At 44.4% G+C, this 20,353-nt stretch overlaps 1 protein-coding gene across 2 annotated transcripts; it reads left to right on the top strand.

The window, feature by feature from the left end:
* Positions 1 to 375: 375 nt before the first annotated feature.
* Positions 376 to 17,579, top strand: KDELR2 (KDEL endoplasmic reticulum protein retention receptor 2). Of its 2 annotated transcripts, XM_040634763.1 has the most exons (5): positions 385 to 606; positions 9,232 to 9,332; positions 12,654 to 12,812; positions 13,837 to 14,089; positions 15,501 to 17,579. In XM_040634763.1, the coding sequence occupies exons 1-5, from the start codon at positions 516 to 518 to the stop codon at positions 15,533 to 15,535; spliced, it is 639 nt and encodes a 212-aa protein (XP_040490697.1). In that variant the 5' UTR covers positions 385 to 515; the 3' UTR covers positions 15,536 to 17,579. The 2 variants fall into 2 exon arrangements, with proteins under 2 accessions (XP_040490698.1, XP_040490697.1); XM_040634764.1 differs by lacking the exon at positions 13,837 to 14,089 and having other exon boundaries at positions 376 to 606.
* The last annotated feature ends 2,774 nt before the right edge of the window (positions 17,580 to 20,353 follow it).

Here is a 20,353-nt window from a genome sequence, read left to right on the forward strand (position 1 = left end):
CAGGGCGTGATCCCGGGTTATGGGATCGAGCCCCACATCAGGCTCCTCCACTGTGAGCCTGCTTCTTCCTCTCCCACTCCCCCTGCTTGTGTTCCCTCTCTCACTGGCTGTCTCTCTCTCTGTCAAATAAATAAATAAAATCTTAAAAAAATACACCAAAAACAAAAAAAACCCAAAAATTAGAGAAAATAGCTGGCACCCGAGGGGAAGACGGAAACCGGCAGGGGGAAGTTGGCTAGGGGTGGGGTTCTGGGGTGGGAGCTCCGGAGCCGGAGCTTCGGGCCGGGCCTGCTCTGGGCGAGGCCCCTTTAAGGGGCGGGGGCGGGGCGGGGCCTGGCAGCGCCCCCCCCCTCCCCGTCTCCCAGACTGCCCCGCGCGCGCCGGCAGTTCGGCCACGTCCCTGGCCACGTCGCGCCCGCTCTCGCCATCTTCGCCGCTTCCTCTCAGGGGCTGCCGCCGCCGCCGCCGCCGCCTGAGCTGCCGAGCCCCGGGCCGCCCCGCCGACCGCCGCCGCCATGAACATCTTCCGGCTGACGGGGGACCTGTCCCACCTGGCGGCCATCGTCATCCTGCTGCTGAAGATCTGGAAGACGCGCTCCTGCGCCGGTGAGCGGCTGGCCAGGTCCCGGAGAGGCTCAGGCGCCAGGCCGGGTCGCTCCGAGGAGCCGCCGACCTCGGCCGCCCCACGGCCAGCGGGCCTGCGGCGCCCGACACACCCCCTCGGCCGGCCCGGCGGGCGGCCGGCCCCGGCGGGGCAGGGGGGACCCTGCAGCCCCTCAGGGTGGGCGCCCAGGCCGGGCGGGGTGTCGCGGCCCTGGGCCCCGCTCGGCGCTGGGTCGGCTCCCGAACTTGAGCCGTCGGAGCGGGGGAGGCGCCAGCCAGACTGCGCGGGGCCCTATTCTGTCTGAAAAGTTTGGATGGGGCGGGGGCCGGGGGAGTCCGGCAGGCTTGCCCCCACCCACACCCCCAGCCCTCGGCTCTCATGGGCGCAGCTCCGCGCGCCTGGGCGCCTGGGCTGCTGGTCGGGAGGTGCGGGCAGCCCGCGAATCAATGGGACGGGAGGGAGGAGGATGGGCAGGATCGCGGCCCGCTGGGCCTGACGTGGCAGCCAGGCCAGCCCGGGAGGTGGAGCGGGCGCGGGGAGGTCACCCCGCTCCCTACCCTGCCCCTTAGAGGACTGGCCTTTAAATTAGGGTGGAGGGTCAGGCCTAACCCTAGAGTTCTGTGGGCTTCACCCCAGCTCTGGGGTCCAGGATCACGCCCTCCACGGGAGGGGGTGTGAGGAGGCCCCTAAGTGAATTTCTTGGGGACAGTCAGTGCCGCTTTGAAAAATGAACTAGTTCGTCGAACTCTAAGCGCCTCCATCTAATAACGGGTTCTTTTAAACCTGCGGCGCCGGGTACCGCTGAGGTCTCGTGTGGTCTCCTGTAATTCCTCACTCCACGTCACCAGTGAGTTGGCGACTCCCTCCTCTGGAGTACACATTTCATGCATGCATTGCTGCGAGGCAGTGGCACAAATCTTTCCCAGATAATAGCTGTGAAGGTTTACATTTCATTAACCCTAAAAGCTTCAGAGGGGCAAATTTTTAAATGATTTGTTGAAATGCAGTGTCGTCTTTAAACTTCTTGATGCCATGGCCTCAGTGAAATAACTTTCGAATTCGAAGAGCTTGATTTTTGCAGAGGCAGTAAAAGATGGACCTGGGTGGCAGAGATCCCATTTCCCTTATCAGTTTCTAAAAATTTCCACATCTAGAGTAACACCCCACATCACTGACTGCTGTCTTCAGGACTCACCTATCTCCCCAGAACATACCTGAGATCAAGGAAGTAAGCAAAAACAAGAGACCTTTGAGCGGTCAAAATGGATGTTACAAAGTCCATGTACTGAAACCAGTGTTGTCTGGCATGGAGGTGATCTCTCATTTTGTACATATTCTGAGAGATTCAGGTGTAAGATTTCCAGTTGCAGCAATTGTGATAGCTGACAGTTAAGCACTTGCCGTGTACTAGGTAGTGCACTAAAGGCTTTGCGTAGCTTTTTCCACCTAGTCTTTAACATGATCATAAGAGCTAGGTGCTGTTGTCCCCATTCTGTGGAGGAGGGAACTGAGCCTTAAGGGAGGTGAGGAAATTAGTGGTAGAGCCAGGATTGAAACACGAGCAATCTAACTCACCGTTAAGGATTTTGAATCAGTATCTGTCTATTTTGGCCTAAGTAATTTTAGTTTAAACTTTGATGTCAGAACGGTAGTTTAGGTCATCTTTTTCGTTGCACTCAGAAAATGTGTTCTCCCGCGCCACCCCCACCCCTCGCTTTATTGAGATATAATTGACATATAACATTGTATTAGTTTTAGGTGTGCAGCATAATGATTTGATATATGTACATATTGTGCAATGATCACAATAAGTTTAGTTAACATCCATCACCACACATAGTTAACCATTTTTTTCTTGTGATGAGAACTTTTAAGATCTATTCTCTTACCAGTTTTCAAATACAGTACAGTGTTATTGACGATAGTCATTATGACATTCCCCAGGACTTATCAAGTCCTTAAGTATTGAAGCATGCTGTCTCTTAAACACGTATCTAAACTAAGATGTTGGGGAGAAGCTAGTGTACCTCCACGTATAGAATTCTTAAGGGAACCTTGAGTAATACGGAGAAAGTCAGAGGGTTTGCTGTTTTATTTGTTTTTTAATATTTACTATCTTCATTTGGGAGATTTAGGAGCATTTAGGAAAACAGAAAATACTTCAGCCAAAATAATAAGATAAGTAGTTAAGTTCCTCTGTGTTTGTCAAATATTCCTACAGTTAACCTGTAGTTACAGGGCATTTTTAAATTCTTCTCTTTGTCAGACTTAGGATCATTTTAGTTCTTACACATGAGATTTCCCAGCCTTTTAAAAATCAAAACCGCCGAGATCATTTATTCAGAATTAAATGCTAAATTTGATTGGCTACTTTGTTTTTCCATTCTAAATTATGAAAGTTGTTTAGAAGCTTTTGGAAGAGTAAGAATTTGATATGAGTTTCTCAAATAACTGGAATAAGAGACTTGTGCGTTCAGGTTGTGTTTCTCACTTTGACAGTACTGGTATTGGGGTTCAGTTTAGGATTTTGGCACCTGTTTTGAACATGCCTGCTGCCAGAACCATGGGGGTTTTTCTTTTTTTTCTCTTAGGGTAAGGGATGAGACAGGGTAATGAGGAAGCTGGAGATTCTGTTTTCCTGACCATCTAATTTGAGAATGGCCACCTTAAAGGGCCTGTTTTAAAGTAGGGGCAGGAGAGCTGATCTTGGTTTAGCTCTCTGTGTCTTTGTCTGCTATTGTCATTACAAAGGGGTGCGCAGATGAAATGTGACTTTCTCATATCCCTGAACTGTCATTGCAACTGGATCTACAGTACGCTCAGGTTATCACTTTATCCTTGTCCTAAACACTGACCTGGATAGCCTTGGGAGAACAAACCTTGGTTTTGTTTTGTTTTTTTTTTTAAAGATTTTATTTATTTATTCGACAGAGATAGAGACAGCCAGCGAGAGAGGGAACACAAGCAGGGGGAGTGGGAGAGGAAGAAGCAGGCTTATAGTGGAAGAGCCCGATGTGGGGCTCGATCCCAGATCGCCGGGATCACGCCCTGAGCTGAAGGCAGACGCCTAAGCGCTGTGCCACCCAGGCGCCCCCAAACACTGGTTTGTAGTTGAATAACTTTCTAGCAACATTTTTCTGTAGGCTGGCTGATAGTTATTAATAGTGCTATATCTGTTGTGCTTAAATTACTAGTGGAGTCCTTTTGAGATCCATGACTCCCAGCTGCCCTCTCCTAGTCTCCTCTCCTCTCCCATCTATTGCTTTGATTGTTGTTAGCTGTTGTTATGTAGGTTTTGTTGTAGACTTTTTATCTTTCCAAACATGACAGGAACATCCAGTGTCCCCTGCATTTCTCATAATTGGACAGCTTATAATTTTGAATACAAAATCTCATCTTTTATTGTGGTCATTGAGTACTTCAGGAAGTTACTGTATCACATTCCCAGCTCCCTCTTTGTAGCAGCTGTCACCTCTGTTCTTTTGAGTGCCAGTCTGTTGACTAATCATTGCTCTCAAACATCTATTGACCACCCGTTGTGTCCAAGGCCCTGGGGACACAATTCGGAGCAGCACCTTGAAGCTATCAAAGTCTCTGCTTTCAAGAAAGTTGCAATTTACTTGAAATAATAAGATACATATAAAAAGATAAAAATAGAGGGTATTAAATATTAAACCCTTTAGGCATTAAATCCTGTGTATGTGAAGTGGCTAGAAGGATCCCAGGGAAGGTTCCCATGACTTCCTAGCAAAGTGTATGTAAGACCTCTGTGAAGAAAAGTCTGAAACTTTGTTAATGAATGTAGAAGATGACCTGAATGTATCTTCATAACTGTGGTTCTGACTAGGACCAGATAGGCTGGTAAGGAAGCAAGATGATTCATCTCCCCAAATTAACTTGCTAACTCAGAATATCATCAAAGTTAAAAAACAATAAACTGAGAAAAAATCTATAACATATCTAAGTGACAAAAAGTTAACATACGTAATAAAATACTCCTACAAAAAAAAAAAAAAGGCTAGAAAAATGGACAAAGTTGGCAGTTGACAGAAGAATAACAGAAGGCCCATTAAGCGTGAAAGAATGCCCAGCCTCACTAATAGTTAGGAACTCGGACAGTAAGACAGCAATACATACCATCATTTCCTCACTGGGTGAGAAAAGTAAAAGGTTTATAACATGTAACATAGGTAAGGGTGTGAAAGGCCATTCTCATTTGGTGTTAGTGAATATGAAAATTGGCACAGCCTTTCTAGGGGAAATCTAGATAAGAACTTAAAATCTGATAAGAACTTAAAGTTGATGTTCATATATTTTATCCCAGTAATTGTAAGGGATCTGAACCACAGAAATTGCCATAAATGTAAATAAACTATCTATAGGTATAAAGATGTCCTTGTACCTAAACAACTACAAAACACTGTTTATAGATAAAAAGATGTTTGTGTAGTATTCATAAAAACAAAAGTTGTAAACGACCTAAATGTCTGTTAATGGAGTGGTTGCTCAAATGTGGCATTGTTACGCTATGAAACACTATGCAGCCATTAACAAGAAGGAGCTAGAAGTTTAACAGGGAAAGATAAATCTGAGAGGTTAAGATAAAAAAGCAAATTGTAGGGGCACCTGCGTGGCTCAGCTGGTTAAGCATCTGCCTTTGGTTCAGGTCATGATCTCAGAGTCCTGGGATCGAACCCTGAATCAGGCTCCCTGCTCAGCGGGGAGCCTGCTTTTCCCTCTCCCTCTGCTGCTCCCCCTGCTTGTGCTCTCTCTTGTTCTCCCTCTCAAATAAATAAAATCTTAAAAAAAAAAAAAAAAGAAAAGAAAAAATTGTAAAGCAAAAGACTCTGTGGCCCTATTTTAAGGGGCAAACATATATGCCCCGTAAAAGGTCCTTTTGTTTTATTCCATATATTTTAGCCCAGTTGGAATTTTTAATTAAGTAGCATGGATTTCTTTGAAAACAAGAAAAAACAGCAAAATAGTACATAGTAAAAGCCGTCATTTATCAAGCATTTGCAGGGTGGCAGTTGTCATAATTTGTCCCCATTTGACAGATGCAGAAAGTGAAGTGGTTGGGGGGGCAATGTTTGTAATGGGCCCAGGCTTACCCCGTATGTTGAGGGGCTGAGCTTAAACCCAGCCTGTCTGGCTCCAGAGACTCTTTTTCCTTAAGTCACAAGAGTTGTGTTACGAGTCAGTTCCTGACTGTTAGGCTGCTGGTTCCAGGGAAAGTTAATGGCCTTTAGGAGAGCATCCACATCCTTAGGGACAGTGGGTTGGAGCATGGTGCCTGGGGCCCTTGTCGAATGCTGCCTTGTTGCCGGTGCAGACTGTCCTGGTGGTCTAACCTATGGGATTGGTTGCAGCTCAGCTGTTACCAGGACAAAAGTAATTCATGGAAAGCTTTTCTGCTTGGTCGAGGGATCCTGTTCTGTAAACCACTGGGAATATAAGAAATGCAACTTTTAACCTGCAGCATAACTTAAAGTAATACACACTGTAGTGTATAGTTGTAGGATTTTATTAAACCTAACTTGGCCCGATGGGAAAAGACAATGGTGTTAGGTTTAATGACTGATTTCCATTTAACATGTCATACTCCTTAATATGGATATTTGGTGCAGTTGGTATTGGGATGGCCATTTCAGAAGCATTTAGAATGAGTATTCTTTTTTTTTTTTTTTAAGATTTTTTTATTTATTTATGTGACAGAGAGACAGCCGGCGAGAGAAAGAACACAGCGGGGGAGTGGGAGAGGAAGAAGCAGGCTCCCAGCGGAGGAGCCCGGTATGGGACTCGATCCCGGAATGCCGGGATGATCACGCCCTGAGCCGAAGGCAGACACCTAATGACTGCGCTATCCAGGCGCCCCTAGAATGAGTATTCTTGAGAGCCTGTTACCTGCCAGCCTTCACATGCTTTGATCCCGAACAGGGAGAAAGTGACTGTGGGAGCCCCTCAGGCTTTGCAGGAGGTTCTTTCCCTGGAAGGAGATTCCTGTGCCTGCCCTCTCTGTCTTCAGCTGGGATCTCTACCATCTTGTGAAGACAGGACAATTTTTCCGTCTTAAAGGAAGAAGCTGCTACTTCCTAATCAGGATCCCAGACCAGGAAAAATAGGGTAGAACTGTATAGGCACACTTAGATTTCCAGCATGGCAGTTCCTACATGGATTCTGCACCATAAGATAAGCTACAGGCCACATACTGCCTGTCTCTCGCTCCTCTCCTGCTTAGGGGGCTCTCCCAGCCTCTGGTTGGCAGTAAATTAGGGCAGAGCCCACAGAACGTTGCCTATTTACAGTCATAGAGACACAGTATGACTTAGACACTCTTCGGAAGTGTTATCCCGAAATACCACAAAGTGAGAATTTACCCTATGACATGAAAATAAAATGAATTCTGTCTTTTTTTTTTGACCTTTGTTCATTCGTTCAGCAGATATTTCCTTAGCCCTGCCGCATGTCAGGCCCAGTGGTGAGCACAGAGAATACAAAATGGCTAAGACCTGACCCCAACCTTTGGAGATCTCAGTGCCTGTTGGGGAAGAAGGAAGACAGGCAACCAGATAATCGCAGTGTATTTCATAAGACCATAATAGGAGCTAGGGCAGCAGCTGGTGGGAAGTAGTTCCCATTATGTCCTTGCTGAATGAATAAACAGCACCAAGGGAGGGTGTCTTCAAAGATGACTTCTCAGAGGAACTGGTATGTGAGTTGGGTCTTAGAGGGGTTGGTAAAAGCGATAATGATAGTCCTGGATTTTTAGTATAGGAATGCTGAAAATGAGGAAAAATTGCAAATCTATCTGGCTTCCAAAGTTCCATTAGAATAAACCATTTGTAACGAATTTGCTTGTATGTACCCTATAATTTTTTATTTAAAATATTGGAAAGAACCAGATGGGAAAGGAACTGGGAATTTCTTTCACAAAGCTTCAACAAATATCAAATGTGAACTGCATGTTCCCTATCCTTTTCCTCTTCATCTCGTCTTCTCTCTCTCCCATGTCTCTATGTGAATGGCAGCCTCATTGTTCTCCTTTGGAACATTGATCTCTGATAAGAAAAAAAGCTCCCCATTACTGGGGAAAACTGAAAGGAGCAGACTGTCTGTATCTCCACCTTTGACCCTTGAAATTGGTTACTATTGATGGATCCAGAAGGAGAGAGTCAACTTTTTCTTCAGGTTCTGTTTAGGTATTTTTGCGAATAGACTAGAACTGTAATTATTCATATGTAGAAAGTAACATTCTTGCATCCAGGCTTTTAGTTTCAACAAGCTGCAAAATTGTTTTGTAAAATATCATTTAAAAACAATGTAATTTTCACATTCCGTAGGAGTATTGCCAATAATTTGGTGCAGCAACATTTCTGCAAAATACATGCTTGCTTAAATGTTGAATGGTGTGAAGTATGCAACATAGAGGAAGGTTGGGTGGGTTCTGACGTGTAGTAAGATTCAGTTTCCTTAATGAATTCGCTCAGTGTTCATCTGAAACCCATAGTTCACATCCTTTGTCACCTAAATATTTGGCCAAATATAGATGTCAGAAAAGTACACAGGCTATGTGACCTTTAGCACGTCCACAGCTGAGTCTCCACGTACCCCAGCAGTGCTCTGGGGGTGGACTGGTGGTTGGAGGTGGAAGCAGATTTAAGATGGTTTTTTTGTTTTGTTTTTCTGGTGTTTTTGTTTTTGTTTTTGTTTTAAAGACTGCTGCTTTTGAGGACTGACTATAGTAGTAGGTTCCCACCCTCTTGTTGCCATGGCATCCATAGCAACATTTTTATGGCTGTGGGATGACTCTAAGAGATGGAATTTTTAAAAATCGTAACATGTCCAAGAAATGCTGCCCTCACAAAATAAGTCACCCTGGGAGGCCGTAGCACTGCTGCAGGGGTTGCTGCGCTCACTCTTCCCTGCCTCACTCTTCCCTGCGCCAGTGTTCCTCACTCGTCCCTCATCTCCTTAATCAGATTAGACCCCGGGGCCAGGAAGGATTTGTCACCGGGAGATACATTGTTTGAAAGTGGAAAGAAAGATGCTGAAGGTAGCAGACAGGTTATAACACTAAATACCAGCAGAATTAGTGAAATAATTCTTACCTAAAGTATATATTTGAAAAATACAATGTTCAGGGGCACTTCGGTGGCTCAGTCGGGGAAGCATCCAACTCTTGATTTCAGTTCAGGTCATGATGGTGTCGTGAGATTGAGCCCCGAGTCAGGCTCCGCGCTCAGGGCAGAGTCTGCTTGGTCCCTCTCCCTCTGCTCCTCCCCCACTTGTACTCTCTCTCTCAAATAAATAAATAAAATCTTCTTTTAAAAAAAAGAAAAATATTCATTTGAGCAGTACATCCTGGTATATTGGTGCTGGCATAATGAAGGCACTTTCCCGTAGTCACCCAGCACGATAAGACTGCTAGAGCCTCCCCGAAGGAGCGCGTTCAAGAATGTTAAGTGAAAGGAAAACTATAGCTGCTCTCATTCATGGAGTCATCGCAAACATCAGCCTTTGACCCTGGAGCCCACTTTCGGAATCTGCACTTCCTGCGGTGTTCTCCGCGGGAAGCATTCGGCTTCTCTAAGAGAGGCTTTTCTAATACTTTCCTTTTGTTTCTTCAGGTATTTCTGGAAAAAGCCAGCTTCTCTTTGCACTGGTCTTCACAACTCGTTACCTGGATCTTTTTACTTCATTTATTTCATTATATAATACATCTATGAAGGTATGGTATGGCATCCAATGGAATGCATTTTATCCATCATTCACAGGCCTATGGAAACTGTTAAGTTTGTATCAGTTGTGTACTTAGACATCTTCTAGAATAACGTCTAAACATGCTGTTCTTGAGCTAAGCACTTTTAGACCACCTCGTACATAGAAATGGGAATAGCGTTATCATTAAGTACATTTTCTGTTTCAGAGGAGTATCTGTTTAATTAAAGTGTTTTGCAATTCGAGAATTTTTCATCTTAAATTCCTTGAGTATGATAAACTTCTAAAGCTCTTGATAACCCCATAAGAAAGAGGGATAACTATTATGTTTTCAAGCAGTGGGAAATTACAGACTCCCGGGGAAACCCGGCACGTTGATTCAGAACAAGGAATGAAAGCCAGGGCTCCTCGCTGCAATATCTCGTTTTGCTGTTGTGGGAGGAATTATGTGTAGGCTTCTACTTCTTTTCTTTCTTTTCCTGCTAAGTCTATGTTTCGTTAACTTGTGTGCCATCTTTATTACTCTTTCCATGCCTAAATAGCATCTGTACCATAATTTGCTTAACATGTCTTTAAAACCTTTTAACTTGTCCTAAGCGTTAGTATCCATGGCTTCAGTGTCCTACCTTTTCCGAATCCACATGAAAACAAATGTGTAATTATTAAAATGCAAGGTGTTCGTGTACCACCTCACATCTTGTGGGCCTTTGGGGGTGCGTGCTTCCTGCTTGCCAAGGCCTCGGTTTCACGCAGTCATTGCACTTACACTTACTGAACACCCACAGCGCCGGGCACTTCCCTCGCTCTGAGGACAGGGCCGAAAACAAGCAGAAGACTTAGTGTCTGGTTGGCAAGAGTAGACCGATCATCCCAATACTCAGTGACTGACGGCGGCTTGCGATGGGTGCTGTGATGGAGAAGTATGGGGCTCTGAGGGTGTGCAACAGGAGTCTCATTTCTTTCCTTCATTCGTTCTCCATAGCTTACCGAGCACCTGCGTGCGGGGCAGTGTTGTAGGCGCTTGATTACTGACACACCTGAGGAAGTCATGTTTAATCGGAAGTCTATTGGGGTGGTACAGGTCACAGTAGATAAAGCCATATTTGGGTCTGTGGTCTTTACTAAGAAACAAATTTGAATTACCTATAATCGATTCATTCTTCATCACTAAGTGACCAGAGCCTTGGTTCAGGAAATAATTAGCTTACTTAAAACGGTTAGGTCCCTGCTTGTCGTCCAGGTAAGTTAAAACTGCAGGTATTACAAGCATGTGAGCAAGACTCCTCCTCCGTGCCCCTCAGGATCCTGGCTTTCAGAAGAATCCTTGCTTGGTTCTAGTTTCCAAGCATATCCTGAAAATCAGAGGAGTGGGAGCCAAGTTTTATGTGCTTATTGCTTTGACTTTAAATGCCAAGCACAGGTGAGAGGAGGAAAAGCAGCTGCTTGGCCCCGTTGCTGCGCAAGCCTTTACGGGCAGAATCTTGGCTGGCCGTGTTCCCGGCGCTGCGGAGGGACCCCCGGCTACCACGTGCCTTGGCCGGATGTTGTGTGGCGATTCTGTGTATAAATGTATATATATTTTGTTGATACATGTAGATTATATGTTATTTTATTCATATACATGTACACATATATTTGTATGTGGAGAGAACTCCAACAATATAAGATATTAATCTTGATTTTTTTTTTTTTTGGTGGTTTGGTATATGGGTATGACCAACAATTTTAATACCTTGTCAACTGTTTATTTGCAAATATAACTTCATGATGAGGTGCCAGGGATAGTTTAGTGTCTTTGTTTTGTTTTTAAGCCTATGAGGGCTTGATGATTGCTCTCATTTTCCTAATAAGTCGTTTGCCCAGATGTTTTCCTCGGTAGTACCGGGTAGCCCAACTGATATCCCACTTGTTTCCATTCAGAGGCTAAACCTGCCCTTTGCTTCTTGGGCCTAAAATTCTGCATTCTGAAAATTGCTATAATTTCAGAATAACAGACTTTTCTTTTGGGTCACATAGCTATATGGTGTTTGACCTTTTGAATGTGAAAGAACATAACTTGATTGTAAGTCTTTGAACAGCTGTACTGCTATATGAGCTCCCTTGTAGGCGGCATTTTTGACAAGTTATCCCTTACTTTTGGTTTTGCTTTTGGTATGCTACCAGACAGAATTTCATAGAAATGCTCTGAATGTTCTGTGTTAAAGTAACACAATGTAAGTAAAAATGATCCTTGTGAAGTTAAATGTGAGCTCCGTTGTATCTTCTCTTTAGAAAAACACTCGCTAGGGGCCCCTGGGTGGCTCGGTCAGTTCATCCTCTAACTCTTGGTTTCAGCCCAGGTCATGATCGCATGGGTCGCGGGATTGAGGTGTCTGCCTGGTGCAGCGTCTCAAGATTCTTTCCCTCTGCCCCTCCCCTCTTTCTCTCTCGCTCTCTCAAATAGATATATACGTCTTGGGGGAAAAAAAGAGAAAAGAAAGGCACAAGCTAAGAAAGCCTCATGCTGGAGGCAGGGGCACTGGTTTTGAACTGCATTGAACTTCATGTTCTTTTTTTTTTTTTTTTCCTTAGGCTGCTATCTTATAGTTTAAAGTGAGATTAAAAATACATTCTTTGGCAGTTTCTCATAAAGTTAAAGGTACACTTTTAGCATACGATCCAGCAATCCCATTCCCAGGTATTTACCCAAGAGAAGTGAAAAGTTAGGTTCATAGAAATGGCTGTACGTAAATGCTCATAGCAGCTTTATCTACCGTCCCCCAAGCTGGCAGCACCCCCCCGTCCTGAAGCTAGCGCGTGATGAACACACTGGTACACCCATCCAGTGAGCTGCTCCTCGGCAGCAAAAAGGAACCAGTTGTTAATACACACAACAACATGGTTGGATCGAGAATGCAGTATGGTACTTGAAAGAAGCCAGATTTAGGGGGACATACTATATGATTCCATTTATTTGGTATTCTGGAAAACTGCAGGGACCAAGAATACATCAGTTTCCCGCCCCCCCCCCCCAAAAAAAGAAGAATAGATCAGTTATCGCCAGAGGTTGGGCCATGGGGAAGGGCTTGAGCGCAAAGGGGCAGCATGAGGGAGGTTTTTTTGGGGGGGGGGTCACATGATAGGACTGTTCTGTGTCTCGATTGTGGTGGTGGTTATATGACTGGTAGAACTATATACTCCCCAGAAGTGAACTGTATTGTATTTAAGTTTCAAAATGAAGAAGCTAAGGAAAACAGTCTTGCTTTTGTGAGCATATGCATGATGTGGGAAGCCAAGGGAGTTGGAGCCGTTGTGGAGTGGGGGTGACCTGGTGCTTTGCTTCTGTCCTTAGCTCATCTACATTGCCTGCTCCTATGCCACGGTATACCTGATCTACATGAAGTTCAAGGCGACCTACGATGGAAATCATGATACCTTCCGAGTGGAGTTTCTGGTGGTCCCTGTGGGAGGCCTCTCCTTTCTAGTCAATCATGATTTCTCTCCTCTGGAGGTTAGTTAAGAGGTTANNNNGGGAAACAGATGTGTTTGCAGATAATGTGGGTGGTTCTGGTTGGTCGGTCGGTTGGTTGGTGTGTTTGGCAGGCTTCTGGCACAGCGTACACTATTTGGTGTAAATAAATCACAGACAGGAATTGAGCCCCCAGGTATTCGGGCGTCTGCTGACGGACGATTGCCGGATTTTCCTCTAGAGAATAAACCAGGCTTCTGTGGTAGCAAACACAGTGCCTTGCTTGTCCAAGTGCTTGAAGAACACGGTCTTCTCTGCGCTCTGACCCAGCTTTGTTTCCTCTTCTCGGAGGGGTGTTGCACGATGATACTGTGTGCAAATCCCCTAGGCAGTGTTGCTACCCTGCGGGTGTTGAGGAAAGGTGGTTTGCATGGTGCCCTGCACTCCTGGGTGCCTCGCCCTTCGCTTAGCGTCCTGGGGAAGCCACTGCTCGTGGATTCGGAACACTCCCAGGGCTACCTGCAAGGCCTCCTGTCGTCAGCGTGGATCAAGTTGGGCAGAGTGCAGAATGACGATTCCCGTTACTTAACCTTTTGATTTAACCACACTAAGAAAGCCCCAAGACTAAGAAAGATGATGAAAATATTGAGATAGTCTGCGAAGGAGACCAACTCGTAAGGAAAAGCAGCAGTGGAGAGTAGAAGGCCCGGGCTGTTAGCCCGTGCACCCTGGCAGAGAGCACCCTAGATTCGGAGTGGGACAAGCTTACCCGGGAGAAACACATATGTAGATTCACAGAAGATTGTACTGGGAAGATGTTGGAGAGATGGGTAAGGAAAATTCACAGAGGCAGAGGTGTCTGGGTTACCCAGCTTGTCATTGGGAACGTCATGCCTCTTCAGTGTAGCTCACGTTTCTGTGACTTAGTCCATCGCTGAGCTGCTGTTTTGTGCTCCGATGCCCAGACTCCTCCCTCTTCGTGCTGCTCCACAGTAAAGCAGGAGTATTTCCTGTGACCATGCGGTGGGTACCGGGCGTTGACTGAAGCCTGTGGTTTCCCTTACAGATTTTGTGGACCTTCTCCATCTATCTGGAATCAGTGGCCATCCTTCCTCAGCTCTTCATGATCAGCAAGACAGGGGAGGCGGAGACCATCACCACCCACTACCTGTTCTTCCTGGGCCTCTACCGCGCTCTGTATCTGGTCAACTGGATCTGGCGCTTCTACTTCGAGGGCTTCTTTGACCTCATTGCTGTGGTGGCCGGCGTCGTCCAGACTATTCTCTACTGCGACTTCTTCTACTTGTACATTACAAAAGGTACCTCGGGCTGCCTCCTCCCTGCTTTGCTCCTACAGCCGTGTGTTTTTAGGTGCTCCCTGGCCCAGCACGCTCCTAATCTGGCACTAGCTCGTCAGGCACAACTGGTTTCAGAAAAACATTTTAACTGACTGTCAAATAAAATTCTGGGTCAGGATTTTCAGCCTTTTTTTCTTTTCTGTAGCTTTATTGTTTTTCTATAATAGCATGTTTTATTGTGAGAAATTTAATCAGCTTTTGTAATTCTGAAAACAATCACCTGAAACCCTACCACTCAGAGATGATCATAGTTAATGTTTCAATAAATGTTTCCAGATAGGTTTATGCATATACACAGATACACGAGTTAAACTATACATGCTGTTCTGTAATCTGTTTCTTTCCCCCATTCGCGTTTTTTCAAGTCAGTAGATAGAAATCTACATAGTTTTCAGTAGCCGTAGAGTATTTCACTATGTGTATTACCATAATTTCCTTACTTAGCCCCCTGTTCATGGTTATTCAGGCTGTTGCTAATTTGCTGCTATTAAAATCCAGTGCTTGTGGCGTCTGGGGGCCTTAGTTGGTTAAGCGTCCAGCTCTTCACTTTGGCTTAGCTCATGATCTCAGGGTCATTAGATCGAGCCCCAAGTTGGGCTCTGCGCTGAGCTTGGAGCCTGCTGAACATTCCCTCTGCCCCCAACCATCTAGCTCTCTCTCTCTCTCTCTCTCTCTCAAAAAAACAAAAACACAACAAAACAGTGCTTAAGTCAGTATCCTTGTATATGTATATTTTCACATTTACATGGATATAGGACAAATGAACGTCACAAAAATCTGATGAAAACTGTGGTCCTTGTTAAAAAAAAAAAAAGGCGTATTAATGCATGTGCACACAAATGTATGCATATAGTTTTAGGGGATTCAGGAGCCCCTGAAACCTAACCACAGACTCAGGCTAAGAACTCTTGCTATACCGTTATAGCGCCTAACGGTGGAATTGCTAGCTACAAGGGCATATATATCTTCTCTCTTTTTTAACATCCAAAATTTCATAGGCCTCTGTGCATATTAACAGTTCCATTTTACTATATGTTGATAGGGGGGAAAGTAAGGATAAGAAAATGCTATTGTAAATTTAGTGACAATTTCAGTCGAATTTGTATTTAATTCTTAAGTTAGATCTAAGAATTCAGTTGCTATGACATCAAGGTACATGAAAATTCCAGTATATGTGTGCATGACATACTCATAGTTCAGAGTTTATTGACACTGAAATCCAGTGATTCTTGGTGCCAAAGACTTATTTCCTCGTACCTTGCTCTGTAGTGTCTTGAGTGTGACAGACCTCTAGGAACAGGAAGAAGGAAACTCTAAACTTGTCAATACCAGTAACCTTTTGTTTTCTCTTCCTCTCTTTTGAACATTCTAGTACTCAAGGGAAAGAAGCTCAGTCTGCCAGCGTAAGTGCCAAAGACCATCGCCAGCATCTGTCCTTCAGGGTGCTCGGACAGAATTCTTACCACAGCAAAGGCACAAGATGCTTGATACGGAAAATCAGAAACGTAACTCTTTTGTTGCAGATCGTCATCAGTGGCTCTGTAAGAACCCAGAGGAAAAGAACCAGAAGGTTTCTGTTTAATGCATCTTGCCTTATCTTTTTTTATTACTATGTACAAAGATTTTTTTACACAAAGAAACTTAATGCTGTATGAATAAATTCAGTGTGTAGCTTCAGTTGGGGTAGTTCCAAAAGTGAGGATTTTGTGAGGAGTAAGTGCACAGTTTTTTTTTTTTTAAATTCTTTGAAACTGTTGATTCTTTGTGTCTGCAATGAAATTGTACTCCTTGACCGTTGGTAGATTATATATTCTTCCATCTATCAAACTTGCATTCCACTATATTTATTTTTTGCCAAAAGATGAGTTACATTTGTTTGAAATCTGAGACACTATGTTCAATTTGGTCTTTGTTCAAAACTCTTCCGAACACCCAATGTGGAAATCCTTCCTTGGACATCACAACACTACATGTAAGGCTGGTAAGGATGACTCACAAGCTTATGGTTTTCAATACCAAAATTTTCAGATTCCGAATGTAGATGGAGTCTCGTTTAAGTGTCACCAGAGGTGCCTGCCCCGCTCTCCTGCTAAGAAGAGTGAGTTCGAGGCTGTCCCAGGGTGTCCGAGAACTCGGTGGGCAGGGGTTCTGGGCTGCTTGCCATCTGAATGTGGGATGTGAGGGACAATAATGATTATGTTGGATCTAGGACTCTGTTCCTCTGAGGAATGGAACACAGGTTAGTCACCTGTCACTTTAATTTACAGTTCCAAAAGATTACTACAACCATGTCCGCGCTTAGATCCAAATGGTATTTCATATCACTTTCGGGTAGTAAGATGATTTACATTTGTTTCTTAATTGGCAGCACCAGTTGCTATGCCTTATACTCTTTGATTTTTGTTTTTGTTTTGTTTTTACTGAGCTCTTGCATGATTTATCTTGTGTTTCCATCCTAAATAAACATTTTATTAAATGTGGAATAAATTGCCCTTTTTTTTTTTTGTGAATTAGGCTTTTGGAACATCCTATGTCAGGATGATTTTTTCATTTTTCAATTGGCAACAAAAGCTCTATATAGGGCCGCAAACGTTTATTGTCCACGAATTAATCTAAAACTTTCCAAATTTTAAGGGAAAATTGGAATTTTTCCTCCTGATTTTGCCATTTTATTGATTTGCTACATTTTTTTGATTTGTGCAAAAGCACATGACTTTGTGTTTATGTGATGCCCCGTAAATGTTGAAGTGTTGAATACTAACAGTGCTTACTACAAGAAGGATGTAGTATTTTTGCTTGCTGCATTAAAATATCTTGTGGAAGAAGGGAGCTAGATGGGTTTTATTTTTATCTAGTGTGTCTCTTAACATCTTTCTAAATTGGCAGTGTGCCTGCATAGTTGAACCTCTTGTCTTGATCTCTCATCTTGTGCGCACCCCCTCCCCCCCGCCATGCCTCATGGTTGTCCTTTTGTGTATCTGTATCTTCCCAGCATTCTAGTCTTGGTTTAGTTTCTGTTTTCATCCTCTTTGGAAGATTCTGAGAGCGTGGAGGAAGGGTGGGAAATCTCGGCGTAAGTGGAGCAGACTGCTGCCCACGCTGGGGGCGGGGTGGGGGGCTCACACTGTTTCTGTGCATGTAAATTAAACACAAGCTGGGATCATTGTGGGAGAGCACAATGCAGACGACAAGGGTCTAGGACCTCGTCTCCGGAAGTATCAGTGTCTTCTCTAGTCATTCGGCCCACGTAAAATTAAAACTGGCTAAGATGTTACCACCATTTCATGGCCAACCAGGATGACATCTTAATAAATACTGTGGCTGAGTAGGAGTGCGGGACTGGGGCAGCGTCCTCACACACATAGGAAACAAAGGCCTTGTATGATGCGCCTTACAAAGCACTGTTTCAAAGTTCCTTTTACTTCTCCAATAAAGGTTATCAGGTAATTAATATTTTTTATCCAGCTGTTTTATTCGTGTGAATTTTCTTTAATGAAAGCATGAAGAGAAATAAAGTTAACAAATTTACCTACTAAGTGGGCTGTTGGCTGCTTACAGACACCAATCCATTCCCCATCCAGTAAAATCACAGTGTCAGAATAATGTTTCCTGCTTCCTTGCAGGCTGGTCAAGAGAGGAGTAAGCAGAGAAATAGGTGAGGGGGAAAGAAAAGGCTGCAGGGGGAAGGCCTTGGGAGCAGATCCAGCCCAGCCTTTCCAAAGATGCCACTAGGCTGGACGACTTCTTGGAAAGGCCAAGCAAAGATTTAGTTTCAATAGGAGTCATGAGTGGTTGGTGGGAACCCTGAGTAAGGAAAGCACAACTTCAGGGTCACTCCTCACACTCTAGCTCCGTGACCCTGGATTTAACGTGAGTCTCCATCTCCCTCAGTTACCTGCAGAGACTCCCGCCACAGTTTTGTGAGGCGTGAATGAGCCCGTTAGTGAAGTCAGATTCGAGCCTGATGCACACACACGAAGTGCTCAGCACCGGTGTGACCCCTTTTTCCCTCCCCCTGTGCTTAGTTTGGGACAGCTGACTCGAAAGCTGGCTGGAAACGACTTCTGGCAGGAGTCCCTGTCGCCTGCTTGATGCTATTGGTCAGTTTTGCCCTTGGGAGAGCAGTGCATCTGTAGAGACTGCCTGGTACCTTCCCGAAGCCCCTGAGTGAATTCTACTGAGGTTGATTGGACTGGGGCTCCAGGTGGGGTTTTTCCTGTGCGCTTCGCCCTCTAGTGACTGAATGTGGAATTAGCAAGGAACCCTCGCTCTGCTCAGTACGGCAGCGCTCCTTCACCCCTCTGAGCTAGCCTTTGTCCGTGGGGTCTTGTGTGGGTGCTGTGGGCTCGAGTTCTGAAACCATTCCTTCTTACCCCTGCAATTTAAAAGCAAGTGCAGCATAATACAGCACTAATGCTTTAAACAATGACAGGGATACTTTTGTGTAATACTAAGATGCTCCAGGTCTCTACCACTAATTTCCCCTTGGGCACTGGAAAGGTGAGAGTCTCTAGGCAAGTGCTACACTACATTTGACTCTGTTACCAAAACAGAATGGAAATACGAAATGTATTTATTCCTCTAATAAGGGATCGAGGAATAAATGATTGGGTAATAGGGAAACTGGTGCGCCCTGAAACGAAAAAAGGCACTTGTTTACTTTGAATTCTGAGAACTGAAGAACCCGGGGCTGTAAAGAAGGGCTTAGAGAAACAACTATCCAATTTCTTGAAAGATCACCTGGCTAACAATGCCCTGCCCCCACCTGAAAAGACTAAATACGAGGATATTAACTTTACTCAGGACACAGGCATTTTCTCAAACCAAAGAAAATTAAGTCCCAAAGGTAGAAATAGGGGAGGAAATGAACCGATTGATTTGGAAAAATAAAAGAGTAAAGATTACAGTTTCTCCAAGTTAATATGAAGGTAAAATGAAAAAGCCAAGAAAGTCTCTGAAGAATACCTAGTGTATTTTGCAAATACATAGTGAAATTAACCTGAAAGAACAAGCAGAGAAAGATACCAAAGATTTTTTTTTCCTCCAAATTTTCCTCCAAAATTCAAGATGGAGCAGGGTGTTATTATCTCTTGTTACAGCTGGATGGTAGATCCTTAGGTGTCAGGCATCTTCTCTGTATCTGAAAATTTTCATCATTTAAAAAAAAGTCATGAAAGGGGCGCCTGGGTGGCACAGCGGTTAAGCGTCTGCCTTTGGCTCAGGGCGTGATCCCGGCGTTCTGGGATCGAGCCCCACATCAGGCTCCTCTGCTATGAGCCTGCTTCTTCCTCTCCCAATCCCCCTGCTTGTGTTCCCTCTCTCGCTGGCTGTCTCTATCTCTGTCGAATAAATAAATAAAATCTTAAAAAAAAAAAAAGTCATGATGGCCCATTTACCTTTTCAAGAGCTGTGCTTTGACTTGGATATTTCATTTTGGAAGTAGGAAATACAGTTGACCCTGAACAACATGGGTTTGAACTGCCTGGGGCCACTTCTAGGCAGATTATTTTCCATAAATACAATACAGAACTGTAAATGTATTTTCTCTTCCTTATGATTTTCTTAATAATATTCTTTTCTCCAGCTTACCTTATTACAAGAATATGGTATGTAGGGGCAGCTGGGTGGCTCAGTCGGTTAAGTGTCTGCCTTTGGCTCAGGTCATGATCCCAGGGGTCCTGGGATCAAGCCCCATGTGGGGGTCCCAGCTCAGCCGGGAGCCTGCTTCTCCCTGTCCCTCAGCCCCTACCCCCTCCTTGTGCTTGCTCTGTCTCAAATGAATAAAATCTTAAAAAAAAAGAAGGATACAGTATATGCTACATATGACATACAAAATATGTGTTAATCAACTGTTATTGGTAAGGCTTCCAGTCAACAGTAAGCTATTGGTTAAATTTGGGGGAAGTCAAAAGTTATACTTGGATTTTCAGTTGTATGGGGTCGGCACCCCTAACCCCCACAACGTTCAAGGATCAACTGTAGTTATTTTTAAAGATAAATATTCTTAAAAAGATCTATTTTTAAATTTTTGTTTATTCAAAGGTTTTATTTATTTATTTGAGAAAGAGAGAGAGCATGAGCAGTGGGGAGGAGCTGAGGGAGAGAGAGAAGCAGACTCCCCGCTGAGCAAGGAGCCTGACATGGGCTGGATCCTAGGACCCCGGGATCATGACCTGAGCTGAAGACAGACGCTCAACAGGCTGAGCCAACCAGGCTCCCCAAAAG

This window comes from Ursus maritimus, unplaced genomic scaffold, assembly GCF_017311325.1.
Source record: "Ursus maritimus isolate PB19 unplaced genomic scaffold, ASM1731132v1 scaffold_2, whole genome shotgun sequence".
Classification (NCBI taxonomy): domain Eukaryota; kingdom Metazoa; phylum Chordata; class Mammalia; order Carnivora; family Ursidae; genus Ursus; species Ursus maritimus.

Excerpts from the sequence above, each read along its gene's own strand:
- KDELR2 (XM_040634763.1), top strand. The coding sequence starts at position 516 with ATGAACATCTTCCGGCTGACGGGGGACCTGTCCCACCTGGCGGCCATC. Across the intron at positions 9,333-12,653 it reads TATATAATACATCTATGAAG|CTCATCTACATTGCCTGCTC; the intron begins GTATGGTATGGC and ends TTCTGTCCTTAG. Across the intron at positions 14,090-15,500 it reads CTACTTGTACATTACAAAAG|TACTCAAGGGAAAGAAGCTC; the intron begins GTACCTCGGGCT and ends TGAACATTCTAG.